This window comes from Vipera ursinii (genome assembly GCF_947247035.1).
Source record: "Vipera ursinii genome assembly, chromosome: 6".
Lineage (NCBI taxonomy): Eukaryota > Metazoa > Chordata > Lepidosauria > Squamata > Viperidae > Vipera > Vipera ursinii.
Window position 1 is genome coordinate 68967901 of NC_139515.1, and position 15911 is coordinate 68983811.

Genomic DNA, 15911 nt, shown 5'->3' on the forward strand with positions numbered 1-15911 from the left:
ATTATGATTGGGAACCTGTTCAAGAGCTTGAGGAGGTGAGATCTTGAAGACTTGTATTTGAAGGTGAGCAGCAATCTGTAGGCATATTCCAGTAAAGTATCTCAGCAAATCAAACAACGAGATGAACTAAAGATGAAGAAGGGGGAGAAGTTAATATTACAGCACCTACTGCATACAGCAGAATTATTCTTACTTTTATCCTACTATTGGCTCTAGCAGATAATTTTAATTCATATAAAGCGAAATTTTAAAAAAAACAAACTAAAGTTACCAATCAAGTGAGAATTGCAGTACTTTCAATATTTTACTGTTCTGTACAATAATAGAAAATATGTCTTCATATAAAAATATGTCTTCATATAAAATTTCTCACCCTTCCATCCCGCAGGAAGAGAAAATTCCAATTGTGCATCCAGTAAATTACAGAGTAATGAATGAAAAAGAAAAGGCCATGGTTGCCGCCTCTTCTAAATTGGTGTTAATACATGCAAATATAAGGATATATTTCAATCCATTAGTGACAGTTGTTAACAGTAAATCTTTTTCCCTCAAATTTTTTTTCTACAGTAAAAGTCCGGAAAGCTGAGCTTAAGAGCATTCCCAAAGATAACAAGAAAGCCTGCTAGAACCTTTCTTGGCTGCAATAAGCAAGCCAGTTCTTAAGTTAAGCAGGTTCAAGTTGGATTTAGACGGGAGACAAAGGGGATGTGGGCTATGGCTGAAAAGCAGGTTGATTAGTATAAATGTAAAATGATAATAAACAGACTATATGACAAAAATATGAGACTAGTCTGTCTTTATTCTCATTTAGAAATTATGGAAAATAATTCACTTTCATGATTTCCCCCCCCAATATCAACTAATGGTATGATGGAGTTTCTGCAGAAATGTCCTCAAATAACTGGATAATTTCATTAACTTCAAAAATTGAAGTGTCTTTATTCACTAGTGTCTGATACATGTTAATTCCTCTCACTAGTACATGTTCAAGGAAAATAACTAGTTCCTGGTCAAATTAACTTAGCTTCTCTTTCAATGCATCTTTTTGCTGGTGCAAGATTTCTCCTCAGATAGAAACTCCATCCCCTATAGAAAAAAGATTTCACTCTATTCTTTTACAGTAGTTAAGGCACTCAAATGGGAAATATTTTTCTGTATTTCAATAAAGCTCTTGTGTATGCCAGTTTTTCAGGGGAGCAACAGGAAAGGATGCATGTCAATTGTATTCTTATTTCAGCTATCTCCTGGTTAGTATTTCCTATAGGTGTTTGGATAATTATGCTACATTGCATAGAGTTTCTAGGGATATGGTAAAGATATTGGATTTCCTATCCCAGTGATCTCACACAATCAACATCTATCATTCACCCTTTCATGACTACGCTGTCAACTCACAATCACTTTCAGTAGTAACATGATTCTTGTAGCTTACTATCATGGTGCCATTTTGATATCTTTTAAAGAGATTTAAAGATTTTTAAATCTTTATTTTACTTAATGTTTCAGTATGATCCAATAACATTAGTTCTTCTTTAGGACCTCATTTTATCTAAATCTAGATTACTTTGGCTAAACTAGCATAGGTTGGACAGATAAGGAATGACGACATTATATTTTCTTTATAAGACTATATACTTTGAGGAGGCTATTTTAAGACATAAGGGATTTGCATTTTCAAAGTAGATTAATTTGACGTTTTCTTTTCCTCTATTGCCTCCCTGGAAAAATCACTATCCATTATTTGAGGAGCACAGCCATCTTTGCCTTTTCCTCATCAAGCTGCCTTGATAAATAAAGCTACTATATGTCTTTGTACCTTCTTTGTTAAGGACATTTCTAAAATTCTTACAAAACTGTATCATTCATCTCAGACCTTTCATATGTTGCATTTTTAAAATAACTTCTTTCAATTCTTGATTTCCAAATTAGACAATCCACTCAAAATTCAAATCTCCAAACCTTATGTGTAATCATATACAAAATTACATTAAAAATACAATACATGCAAATTCAATGGAAATTTACTTACCAGTGCAACCCATAAAACAATATATTCATCAATAAAACAATTGAAGTACTGGTTTAGAAATAAGAGGCCTGGTCCAATGAAGGCAGTATCTTGAAGAAAGATCTCACTTTTTGTCATGTGTGCTACCTATAAATAGAAAATAATTTATCTACTAAATTAAGACTTTAAATTCTATTTAACCTTTTGCAATGCAAATGTACTATCAACTCTTGGGAGATATTAGAATGCTATAAAATCAAAACCCATTCAAATTGATCTAGAATGTATACTCAGTAAGAATAGTAAGAATTCACTTTTTAATAAAATAAAAACTACAAAAATATTGAACAGATTTTGTCTGCTAGTAGTGGTACTTAATCACAGATACAGACTTTAATAATTTTGATCTAGAATAGAAACTGTAATATACAATATATATTCAATGTTTATTAAAACTGGATTTATACGGAGTAAATACATACTTTCTAGATCATCTTGATATCCAATAAATGTGGCCTTAATAATAAGATCTGAAACTATACTGTTTGCAAATATTTGCTTTGGCAAAATAATACCATGAAATCATTCATTGTTTTGTTTGTTTGTATTAATAAACCATAATTTATAGTAAGTGTCCACTTTTAAAATTGAATTTATATACTATCATCATATTCTAGATCTCTAGGTAGCTTTTAAGAAACCTATGTTCAATTTGCCTATATTAGCTACAATCCTAATCACACTAATTTGGAAATAAATTCGACTGAATTCAAAGGGCCTGTTTTCTTAGTGAATATGCATCAAAGAAAGTATCTGACATTTTTATTAATATCACATTAATCCTGATTTGTAGCATTCTTTAATAGGTTAAAATACTTGGGTTACATCAGCTAAACATATTATATGTACAGCAAAAAAAAAAAATGTTTTACCACCAATTTTTGCGTAATTTTTGCAGACACAAATCCAAAAGTTAAGGCATACAGCCAGGGATGATTTTCAAACAGTTGAGTTGGGGATTTTTTGTAGATCATTATTGCCAAAGTAATAATTAGACCAATGTGAAGGCCTGGAGATAAAACACTTGTTCCCTGAAATACATAAAGGCATTTATGTATTCTTTTTAATAAGGTATGTTCTGTTATTTCTCTCTGTAGCTCAAATAATAATAGTAAACATAATTAGATGTTAAAATATAACAGATAAATTACAATATAATTAGCAACACCCAAAATATAATAGCCCTAAGAAACTATACAAAACAATACAATCTACTGAAATTGAATTAAATCTGTTTTTACAAAAAAATGCTGTAGGAAGAAACACATGGAAGAAATCTGCCTTATTCTATCCAAATGTCAAACAATTTAGATCTTTAAATATTAAACCAGAATTCTGAATTTAATGGATAAACTTTGCAAACTGGGAGATGAGATTGGTCACCACTTGAAGCTTCCAAATGCTTTTAGAGCAAGCTATAGAACCTTCTAGAGCAGTTTAATTCCTAAGAAATGTAGGGGACGAGGTTATGATGGCAATTAGGACCAGGATTTCCATCGCTAAGCAATGCATTCCTAAATCAAGCCATCACATGACTGCATCTTGTTTGCCATAGTAACCCAGAGACTGCAGGTCATTAAGAGTAGACCTCAAATGACTCCTAGGCAAGCAGCTTGGCAAGAGAGAGCTGCAGGTGGGTGGATGAGTGCTACAGATGGACACATCTCAATGCAAGCAGGCTAGCAGAGGCTGAAGACAGGCTGGTGGGGGATGCAGGCAGGCAAATGGGGCTGGTGAGGGCCACAGGTAAGTGTTACAGATCATGGCCAGGCCTTTGGGGGCTGCTACACAGAATAGGCAGGTGGAGATTGTTACAGAGTGGCCCTCACAGCCCCACTCATGATCTATAGTGCCCATACATATCAGTGAATAAAATGGCGGAAATGACCTATTGGTGCAATTTGCAACTTCCTGCTAGCTTCCCTATTGATTTGTTTGTGGGAAGCTGGCAGGAAAGACTACAAATGGAGAACATGTGACTGTGGCTGGTCGCGATTGTGTAATCGTGATCCAAGTAACCAAGCACTCAAATTATGATCACATGATTGTGGGGACAGCATGACAGCCAGATGGCTGTAGGTCTACCTTGTTCATTGCCACTATCACTGAATAAATTGCTGAACAAGTGGTCAGTTTCAGAAAGTTTAATTTTGTCAGGAAGAGTAAAACCTAGTGTTCACTAAATCCTTTAAAGAAGATTTTGGCTTTTGCACCGGGTAAAAGTGGAAAAAGGTTTATCAAATTGCTTGATAAGTTGCTTGATTGGCTTTGGTTTGAGAACTTTTAGCAAGAGTGAGCAAAAATTCCACAGATACTTAAGAACTAAATTAATAATCTGATCTAGAAATTTCATGGCTGCTGTATTATCTCCGTTCCATTTCTCCTTTGTAATATGAAGCTGTAGAGCAATTCAAGCTATGACATAATTTTATTAGTACATTTCACAGTGCATAGTGGATTTAAGGCTTTCTAAAACAGAGTACCCAAATATACACTCAATTTGCATTAGCATTAACATTAATTAAAATTTGCATTAACCCAAAATTAACATCTTACAAATACTTACTGCTATTGTAGAGCCATTCTTCCCCACACCTCCTCCAAAGATTACTCGGAAATAACTATAACTTGAAAGTACTGTCCCACACAATAAGCCAGCAATAGGTAATGTCTTCAGCTGTAGTTCTAGCAGAGGGATCTTGTGAAGAAAACGATCATTTAAAAGGTTTAAAACTTTCTGCAACTACTGAAACTTAGCAATTTATCTGAATTATCCATTTTTCTTCACTTACAAGCAAATGCCACTCATATCCAAAAATTCTGTTAGCAATCCCAGATTACGACTGAAGGACTGGACACACAGACACTATTCTTTAAATTCTCTTACAATTTTATAGGACATAGAATTTGGAATCAAGAAAAAAACATTCTTAAATACAGTAACTTGACCTGATTGTATAGCCTAGTACAGGGGTAGGCAACCTTGGCTCTTTTGTGACTCATGGACTTCAACTCCCAGAATTCCTGAGCCACCTATGCTGGCTCAGGAATTCTGGGAGTTGAAGTCAATGAGTCACAAAAGAGCCAAGGTTTTCTTCCCCTGGCCTAGTATATAGGTAGTTTTTGCTTAACAACAGTAATTGAGAGCAGCAGCTCTGTTGCTACATAAAGTGCAGTGTCATACAACTGTTCTGACTTACAATGACAATTTGAATAGTTTCCAGTTACTGTTGTTAAGCAAATCTCTTGCAGTCATTAGGACATAATGTCATGTAATCCCCTTTTGCAACCTCCTGCAGCATCTTCTTTGACTCTGCTTGTCAGAAGCTGGCATTGAAGGTTAGAAATGATGACCATGTGACGCCTCAACAACCGTGCCCCAATTGCAGTCATGTGATTGCAGAGAAGCTATGACGGCTGCAACTACTGCTCTTAAGTCTCCTTGTTCAGTGGAATTGTAAGTTCATTGTAAGTTTGAATGGTTGCTGAATGTGTCTACCTATATACCATCAACTACATTTCCAGAAAATGGATAGTTCCTTCAGGTTCACTGATCTATATAGCTGTAAACATCACAGGAAATGCAAATACCATCTGCCCATTTTGCTAAGATCAGACCACAAGATTGTATTATCCACATATTCTAGCTAATAAAACTTAGCACAAATATTTACCTTTTTTATTCAACTGTAGTTTGAAGGAAACTTCCAAGAGGCAGCACAAGGTTAAAAAGAAAAGCAAAATAAATGAATCCTGTAACCAAGTAGGTTACATTTCAGAATACAAAGTTTGCCTAAGGTACTATTTCTGAGATTACTGTATCTTAAATAATCCATTACTCCAATAAAATAACTTGCACAGTGACGATGATTTAAATTGAGTAGTTTAGCTGTCTACTGTAGCTTCAGGGAGGGAAAAATCATTTCCAAAAGAAAACCGGAAAAGTTTCAGTAATAACATTTGAACACTGAATTGGTTTCATGCAGGTATTCAATAATTCAAGCATGCCAGAACATTAAATCAGTTTCAAGAATAAAGTCAGCCAAGTGATGCTTATGAATTGCTTAAATGTTCATAAATGTAAAATGTTGAAAGTGTATACTGTAACTATATAAATACTTATGCAGTGGTTTCATTATTGCCTTACAATGCAGTTAATATTTCTTCTTACTCAGTCTGCTGGATTTCTAAATTGCTGAAAAGTCCAGGAAGGCTGAGATCTCACCAGTAAAAAGATAAGATTTATCTAACATTTATCCATGTTATGTTATCCAAATAACATCTAGTAGACGTAATTGTCAAAATTTTCAAGAGGTCATGCCTCCTTTGAATAGTAGTTCTCTTATTACTTTCTGTAAATCTAAATCCTACCATATTGGCAAAAATAGTCCAGCTTTGAAAGCAGGAGGAGCATAATCTGCTCTGAAATTTTCAGAAAATAAGAGATGCATCCTGTTGTCTTATAGCAATAAATTCAGTACACCTTTGAATGCTACATGAATGTTTCAGTAACAACAATGGTCAGCTGGCAGCACATACATAATAAAGAACTGGAAGTATTATGGAACATCATATGTTTAAATAATTGCAGTGATTTAATACAAACTTTAATTATAGCATATGGAGTCTGTGCTGCCACTACGTGGCTGTTCTTGGGAAATTACCAATATGCTAATTGGGTCTATCAGTACCTTCCCCTTTGTGATGTATTTCCTATCATGCTCATGATGCTGTACTAGGATCCACCCCTTCTGGGTTGGACTTCCTCCTTCTCTTTGTTCCCTTGTGTTCCATCCTCCATTGTAACATCTGAACACAAGCCATGCGGACAGTAATCCTGTTACTGTCTTTCGACCTTAAAGTACCAACCAGATTTCACCTGACCACACCTTCTCTGCTGTAACCACCTTCTACATGCAAAATAAAGGTATTTCAGATGAACCAGGTGCTTTATGAGTTCACTGTTTGGAAAGGGCCGTTAAATGTGACTAAATTCGCTTAAACAGACCAATAAGTGTCTTAACAAGGAGTTAAATTCACAATACAATTGCCTGCAACAGAACAGAGTCTTTTTCCTTTATGTAGTTTTAAACTCATGCACTGGAAAACACATTACAAATGCAGAAGTGACATTATATTTGGACCACATGGAAAAAGGCATCTCACAATAAACATTTAAAAGTAGGAAAAATCAATGTTCAACAAAATGCAAAGAATTAGAAACAGTCACTTAGTATCAATATGTTTTAGATAGGAAAATATATTTAAATCTGTAGGTATATTGACTTACCTTTGTGTCCCATATTCTTGTTCCACCAAATGAAGTTAACAAAAGCATCATCATTATAGCTATTTCAGATTCAGTCACATCAATTCTAGAACAAAAAAAGAAAAAAGAAATTCATTCATACTAGTGATTTTTTTTAATGAATGGGGACTCATATACCAAATGTTAATCAAACATTTTTCTAAAATAAATGTAAACATCAGGGAACTACAGTAATTTATTTATTTTTATTTATTTATTAGTTTTTATAAACCGCCCTTCTCCCGAGGGACTCGGGGCGGTGTACAGAGGAAGGACGAAGAATACAGACCGAACAATAAAATAATAAGAAACACTAATGAACACAAACTGGGACCCCAATTAACGCTATCATGCCAGGCCAGCCTGCTGGAACAAAAAAGTTTTTAAGTCGCGACGGAAGGTACGGAGGTCAGGGGCCATCCGGATTTCGGTAGGTAAGGTGTTCCAGAGGGCTGGCGCACCCACTGAGAATGCCCTCCCCCTGGGGGCCACCAGCCGACATTCCTTGAGCGGTGGCACCCTGAGGAGGCCCTCTCTGTGGGAGCGCACAGGACGGTGGGGTGCTGACATCGGCAGAAGGTGCTCCCGTAGGTAGTCCGGACCCATGCCATGTAGGGCTTTGAATGTCATTGTTAGCACCTTGAACTTCACACGGAAGGCAACCGGAAGCCAGTGCAGCGCACGGAGGAGAGGTGTGATATGGGAGTATCGGGAGGCTCCCAAGAGTGTCCGTGCCGCCGCACTTTGCACCAGTTGTAGCTTCCGAGTGGATCTCAAGGGCAGCCCCATGTAGAGAGCGTTACAATAGTCTAGGCGAGATGTCACAAGGGCATGGGTGACTGTACGTAAGGAATCCAGGTCTAGATAAGGCCGTAGTTGGCGAACTAGTCGAACCCGGGAGAAGGCCCCCTTGGTCACAGCTCCAATGTGGTCTTCCAGGGAGAGCTGCGAGTCTAGGAGGACACCCAGGTTGCGGGCCCTATCAGCAGGGGGAAGTAACTTGTCCCCAATGTTAAGCAGTGGGACGTTCTGAATCTCCTGGCTTGCCGGTACGTACAGCCATTCAGTCTTGTCCGGGTTCAGTTGAAGCCTGTTTCTCCCCATCCATTCCCGGACCGCTTTCAGGCAGCGGGACATCACGTCTAGGGCATCACTGATATTGTTAGGAGTTGAGATAAAAAGCTGGGTGTCATCAGCATACTGATGGTACCCTACTCCAAAACTGCGAATGATCTCACCCAGCGGTTTCATGTAGATGTTGAACAGGAGAGGCGAGAGGACCGACCCCTGAGGGACTCCGCAAGCGAGAGGCCTCGGGGTCGACCTCTGTCCCCCTGTCAGCACCGACTGCGAGCGACCCTGGAGAAAGGAGGAGAACCAACACAGAACCGTGCCTCCCACTCCCAGTCCCCTGAGGCGTCGCAGCAAGATACCATGGTCGATGGTATCGAAAGCCGCCGAGAGGTCTAATAAGACTAGGACAGAGGAATGGCCCCTGTCCCGGGCTCTCCAGAGATCATTCATCAGAGCGACCAATGCCGTCTCCGTGCTGTAGCCCGGCCTGAAACCCGATTGGTACGGGTCCAGATAAACCGCTTCATCCAGGATCTGAGGAAGTTGGTGCGCCACCACGCTCTCAACCACCTTCGCAAGGAAGCGAAGATTGGAGACTGGACGAAAGTTATTCAAAGAGGATGGGTCCAAGGTGGGCTTCTTGAGGAGAGGTCTCACCACCGCCTCCTTCAAGGCGGTGGGGAAGTGACCCTCACTCAGAGAAGCAGAGATGACCGCTAGGAACCAGCCTCGTGTCGCCTCTCGAGCTGCATAGGCCAGCCAGGAAGGGCACGGGTCCAGTAAGCATGTGGAGGAGCTCAACCTTCTCATAATCCTGTCCACTTCCTTAGGAGTTACAGGATCAAATTCTTCCCAGATGACGTCGACAAGACTGTCCATGTCTTGTTCTTCCATCTCAGCCCAGTTGGAGTCCAGACCAGTTCGAATCCGAGCGATTTTATCCAGCAGATATTGACCAAATTCCTCGGCTCGACCCTGCAAGGGTTCCCCCCTCACCTCTTGGTTTAATAGGGAGCGAGTCACCCTGAACAAGGCAGCCGGGCGATTATCTGCGGACGCGATGAGGGTGGAAAAGTAGTTGGATTTTGCCACCCTTATCGCAGCGAGATAAGACCTGGTGAGGATTCTTAGTCGCAATCGGTCGGATTCGGATCGACTGGACCTCCAACGGCTCTCTAGGCCCCGTCTCCGACGCTTCATCTCCCAGAGCTCCTCGGTGAACCATGGGGCTCGCTGGGATCTGCGCCGGGTCAGAGGCCGCAAGGGTACAACTCGGTCCAGAGCCTCCGTGGCTGCCTTTTCCCAGGCTTCCACTAAGGCTTCCGCCGAGCTGTGAGCAGGGGGTGCATGCGAGTCCCTAAGCGCTGCCTGGAACTTACCAGGGTCCATTAGGCGCCTAGGGCGGTACCATCTGACTGGCACCGTGCACCCACGGTGGGGGTAGCTTAATAATTTATTTTATTTCTTGTAATTATATTTTCCTAATTCAATGTATAAATGGGCAGAAATAATGGCTGGAATATAAATAAAGCATCACTATCTCCTCCTACAAAAAGTAAGATACAAATCCAACTAATCCTGATGCAATTAAGAAATCATAACTTGGGCTATGTGAACCAAACTTCACATCTACCTATTTGCCTGTTGCTGACCAAATACTAATTCCTGTACACCAGTAAAACTATTCTCTTTTCATGGTCATCTACCTAAACTGGGATTAAATCTGAGCCAGCGAGCTCCTTAAAACAGACAATACCTTCAGACAGAGAACTGCTCTCTCGTAGCCATTTTAAAAAATAGCAATAGTACTTAGACTTATATACCGCTCCATAGTGCTTTCAGCACTCAGTGGTTTATAATGTCAGCATATTGTCTCCTACAATCTGGCTCTTCACTTTCAGACCTTGGAAGCTAAGTCAACCTTGTTTTTGTCAGGATTGAACTCCAGGGTACAGGCAGAGTTAGCCTGCAATGCTGTATTCTAACAGCTTTGCTACCGAGGGCTATTTTCATCCCCTTTTCATTCCAACCTTGGTAGCTGAAAGTTTAAGGTTTCTGACTCATCTTTAGTATCTCATAACCTTTCCTGAAAAGTTTTTGATCCTTCCCATCTAACCTCTCTAGCTTTCAAACTACTTTGTGAAGTATTATCATCTCATTTAATGTACTATTCACTTAGCATGGAATTCACAAATAACATATTTCCTACTAAGATTCAGGGGGAAAAAAACTGGTGTCCCAGTTGAGGGTGACAGTAATTTTTTCTTAAGACAAGTTGCAAATTCAGTTATCCAGGTATTCACTTACTTGGTGAATCTGAGTATGCCGGAGACATAGGTTTGCCAGTGAGCACAGTAAAACAGGAATATTGCAGTAAAGATACAGAAAAAGAGCCAGTCTGGATTTGTTCCCAAGCGAACTGCAATACAGGCTGCAACAGTAACGAATACTGAAAGGCAAATTAAGTTAGGTTTCATAGCTGTTTTGGAGAATATTGATAAATTAAGACTTTGGGCATAACCAGTACTTACTTTTCATTGGTAAGTAAAATGGAAGCTATACTAAGTGGGAAAAAGAATCCCTACAGTAACTAGTAGATTCCACCCATCTTAGAAAACCTATGTCTTTTCTTAACCCTGCTTTATGAAAGACATCATGTATTTAAAAAATATTGATGAGCTAAGTGCCCATAAAATATAACACTCTGCATTCCACGAATTGTTGCTAATATGATCTTCATTTAATCTAAAAAAACTACCACCTCGCTTCTACTCATTTTACTTCATACGTGTTGAGCTAGTTTATAGAACCAGAAGATAATATTTTGGCTCTTGAATCCAACTTCCAACTTTGTGTAGAAATCCAGTTTAAAATATGCCAAACAGATGACGGTCTGGCCTCTTGGATAAGTGATTCCATTCTCAAACTGCTCTTCCTACTGGGATATTTTTAAAATATCCTACCTGTGATCAATTCTGTTAATTAAATATTTAAAAGACCAAAGGGTGTGATGGCTCAGCAGTTAAAGATGCTGAGCTTCTTAGCTGGAAAGCTGACAGTCAGGTTCAAGACCTGAGTGCTGCGTGATGGGGTGAGCTCCTATTACTTGTCCAGCTCCCATCAACCTAGCAGTTCAAAAGCATCCAAATGCAAGGAGATAAATAGGTACCACTTCAGTAGGAAGGTAACAGTGTTGCACCCAGTCAACATAAACACATAAATGGCCACATAAACATAGAAGTCTTTTCGGACAATGCTTGACTAAGAAACAGAGATGAGCACCACACCCAAGAGTCAGACACGACTGGACAAGAGAAAGCTTTACCTTTACCTTTTGAAAGACAAATTTCAGCCTGGTTTTAGATGAAAATGTTGGACAGAAATTGCTTTGGTTGCCCAGAAAGAATGTTTGTTCTACAGGATGGAAGGACTTCTTTCCTGGGCTGCTCTGCATGTTCAACCCTCCAGATATGGAGTATGCAAGGCTACTCAGATAGCAAGTAGAAACTCAAAAATGGCTGCTTTTTCCCCCCCGGGACACATGACAGCCATCTGGAGTTGCCATTAGATGTAGGGAAAAGTCACTTAAATGATTTAAGGAATTGGAAAAAGCTATTACATGCCCACATGCATCAAAGCACTTTTTCCCTTCAAACTGGAAGCAATTTACAGGCCTAGTGTTAAGGTGGCTTCATGTCCATCTGAAGGATTGTAGGATGAACTTGAGAGTGGGGTCTGTTGAACTACTACGGCAAGTTGTCTAGAACAGGGCTTTTCAACCAGTGGTATGGGTACCACCTGTGGTACATTGGCACCTGGCAGGTGGTATGCGACCATCCTAGAGAAGTATAGTGGGGAAGGGGAATGAGCTGAACTGGTGGCAGCACCACACAAGCCTGAGTGAGAGATGGCTGGAGCTGCAAGGCTGTCAGGGCTCAGTGAAAGCGCCAGGATCAGTGCTTCTTCGGGGCTGTCAGGGCTCAGTGGAAGCGCCAGGATCAGTGCCAGGCTCCAGCTGGAAGAAGCATCGATCAGCTGGAACTGTTGTAAGTCGAGGACTACCTGTACTTCATCACTTTTTTCCTTTATTGGGGGTGGGGGTGTCTGCAAGTTTTTGACACCTTGCTAGGTGACTGGTGGTACTCGGATGTTACCATATCCTAAAAGTGGTACAATAGGTGAAAAGGTTGAAACACCCTGGTCTGGAAAGACATGGATTGAATTCACAGAGAGAAGCAACCCTATATTTTGACTAGAGGAGGGGACTGCACGGGTTAGTCTACAGGGGTTAGACTAAAAGACCTCCTTCCAACTCTTATCAGTACATGATGCAAGACTAAACTAATTAAAAAGTTACCTGTTGAAATAGAATCACACCCATGGTCAAACAATTCTCCCAAAGGAGAACTACTATTTGTTCTTCTGGCTTGCTTTCCATCAATCGCATCCAGAGACTGGTAAATAAAGATACCTAATGCACAGAAGAGGAACACCCACGGAGGAGCCTGAAACAAATATACAGAAACAAGCTGTTCTGCCATTCTCCTCTAATAAGTATTATACGGACAGAGTGGCCTTGATCATCTGTTATCACATTCCCCTTAAGCACTACTTTGTCTTCAGCAGATTGTATCTTAAAGTAGGTTTGTTACAAAACCAGTGAATGATAAGGTACTCATTAACACTACGGCTAATAACCTAGTCTACAGTTTCTCTATCTTACTAAAAAACATGAGCAAAGAGATCCTGTTCTAGTCCTCCCTTAGGCACAGGAGCCAGCTGGATGCCTTTGGGCCAGTCATTGTTTCTGAGCCAAGACTGGAAAGTGGAATAATATCTGTTTACCAATCCAAAGTTGATTAGCATGGTACATTACAAACCATAAAGAGTCACTTGGATGAGATGGGCACTTATGGAAACTGAGCACATAAAATAAACCATCTTCAGTGAAGAGGCCTTCATTCTGCAGCAGATTGGGCTGATAATAATATGCATCATGGACTATGATCTAGTCCAGTGATGGCGAACCTTTTAGAGACCGAGTGCCCAAACTGCAACTCAAAACCCATTTACGTATCGTCAGGTGCCGGGTGGGCATGGCCAATTGGGTGGGTGTGGCCCATTGGGTGGGCATGGCTGTGGTGGTAACGGCAGACTGGATGGGACTAAAAAGTTCAAGCAATCAGTTCCAACTTTGCAAGATCCTTTTTTTTCCATGAGAAGTTGAAATTGATTGATTGATTGAACCTCTTTTTTTTTGCACACGGTGGCGGAGGCCTAAAGCGAAAAGGTTTTATAAAACTCAGCTGAAGGCCTAGGACTGGGGCGATGGTGCGCGTCCCATAGGTTCACCACCACGGATCTAGTCAATCTTTGAAAAATCATGCAGGGTCAAACCTGGTAGTCCTCAGAAACTCCCAGAAGCAAGGAAAGACTGGGATCTTTAAAAAGGAGGTGGAGGCTGCCGCAACAAATAACCACGTCCTTATTGTTGTTGAGAAGTTAATATATCTGTGCAGTTGTCAGCAGTGAAACTCCACAAAAAGGAAATTGTATCTTTCTGTGCATTATGCAAATACAAATTTGTTTTATAAGTGAAGAACATTTCTCTTTCAGAGAGGCAGATGTCTAAAATCAGCCCATTCCTAGTTTCTACTCGAACAGCTCAAAACATGTACATACTGTGACTTTGCTCAAGGATCACCAGTCTAATCCAAAGTGCCAATCCTAAATGCCTTAACACACAGGAAAGGCAAGATGTAAGTCTAACAAATGCACACATACACAAACTCTGTTGCTGAGCTACTTCAATTTCCCCAAATCCCAAGGTGACTCAAATATTTTCTTTTTTTTTTAAAAAAAAATTATGACAGCCAACACAGATCTTTCTCAGCACGATCTGCACACACTGGACTCCACAGCCCATCCTGTTTCTAAGGACAAGGCTGCAGGATTAGCCAACAAGAAGTCCCTTCTTCCCGTGAGCGAAGGGGAGCTGCTCTTAACGGAAAGCGTGCGCGGCAGAGATCTGCAAGACTCCGTGGAAAGCTTAGCGAGCAGTTCGCACGAGACGAGTTAAAGAGCACATCCTAAGTACGCTAAGATCTTAACACTGCCCTCGATCAGTCTTGAGCAGGGGTCTTCAAACTTGGCCCTTTTATGACTTGTGGACTTCAACTCCCAGAATTCCTCAGCCAGCAAAGCTGGCTGAGGAATTCTGGGAGTTGAAGTCCACAAGTCATAAAAGGGCCAAGTTTGAAGACCCCTGGTCTTGAGTATCTGCTGAACAGGGTGAACCCCTGGAATTTGAACTCCAGGGCGGCCCAGCCTTTGCTCTTTTCCGGCAACCTGACCCTCCGCCTTCCGCAATGCCCCCCCCCACGCTGGCTGAGGAATTCTGGGAGCAAAGCTGGCTGAGGAATTCTGGGAGTTGAAGTCCACAAGTCATAAAAGGGCCAAGTTTGAAGACCCCTGGTCTTGAGTATCTGCTGAACAGGGTGAACCCCTGGAATTTGAACTCCAGGGCGGCCCAGCCTTTGCTCTTTTCCGGCAACCTGACCCTCCGCCTTCCGCAATGCCCTCCCCCCCCCCCACGCCCAGCGGGAGAGCTCTAAAGCGAAACCCGGGGAAGCGCGCATCCACAAAGGCGACGACCGAGGCGAGTCGTCACCCCGGCGTGGACTACCGTACGTACCTCTTCGGTGGCGCTAGGGCAGCAATACATGAGAATCAGCGAAGGGACGAGGGTGAAGGCCAGGCCGACGAGCGTGATGGTGTTGGGGGCCAGCCAGAGCGGCGTGCGCTCCACCAGCCAAGCCCAGTAACGCTGCAGCGGCGGCTCCAGCAGCGAGCGCCCAGACGCTTTGTAGCGGTGCTGTTCCAGGCGCCTCAGCTGCGCTGCGCTTAGCGGCTCCAGAAGCGCCATGGCGCCTGCCTTCCCACTAGCCCGAGCCAGCTCCGAGAGCCAGCAACCCGCGCGGGGGCAACGGGAGGAGCCGGAGGCGGGGAAGCCCGCTGGCCTGGCTGGAGGCGGGCAGGAAGTGGCAGGCTGGGAGCTGCGGGCCGCCCCGTCCCGGGTGCGGTTTGGGGACTCGGAGCCTTCCTTCTCTAGAGCAGCGTTTCCCAACCTTAGGAACTTGAAGATGCGTGGACTTCAACTCCCAGAATTCCCCAGCCAGCATAGCTGGCTGGGGAATTCTGGGAGTTGAAGTCCACGCATCTTCAAGTTCCTAAGGTTGGGAAACGCTGCTCTAGACTACTAGATTAGCAGACTACCCGATTCGGTATTTATTTATTTTATTTATTTTAATTCCGTTTATATCCCCGCCCTTCTCCAAAGACTCAGGGCGGCTTATAAGCTTAGCAGTAGCCTTCATTCTATGTATATGCCTGCTTGTTAGGGCTTTCACACACACACACACCCCAAGCGGCATTATTACAAAGTCAGCTTAATTGCCCCCA

At 41.6% G+C, this 15911-nt stretch overlaps 1 protein-coding gene across 1 annotated transcript in view; it reads right to left on the reverse strand.

The window, feature by feature from the left end:
* The window catches only part of CHPT1 (choline phosphotransferase 1), a 20124-nt gene extending 4585 nt beyond the window's left edge, over positions 1-15539 (reverse strand). Inside the window, exons 1-8 of the mRNA XM_083366414.1 lie at positions 15145-15539; positions 12808-12955; positions 10758-10899; positions 7359-7443; positions 4635-4766; positions 2941-3099; positions 2030-2155; positions 16-126 (exon numbers count right to left, since the gene is read on the reverse strand). Coding sequence (XP_083222540.1) covers positions 16-126; positions 2030-2155; positions 2941-3099; positions 4635-4766; positions 7359-7443; positions 10758-10899; positions 12808-12955; positions 15145-15375 — 1134 coding nt within the window. The 5' untranslated portion in view covers positions 15376-15539. The remainder of the gene's footprint in view (positions 1-15; positions 127-2029; positions 2156-2940; positions 3100-4634; positions 4767-7358; positions 7444-10757; positions 10900-12807; positions 12956-15144) is intronic.
* Between the last annotated feature and the right edge of the window lie 372 nt (positions 15540-15911).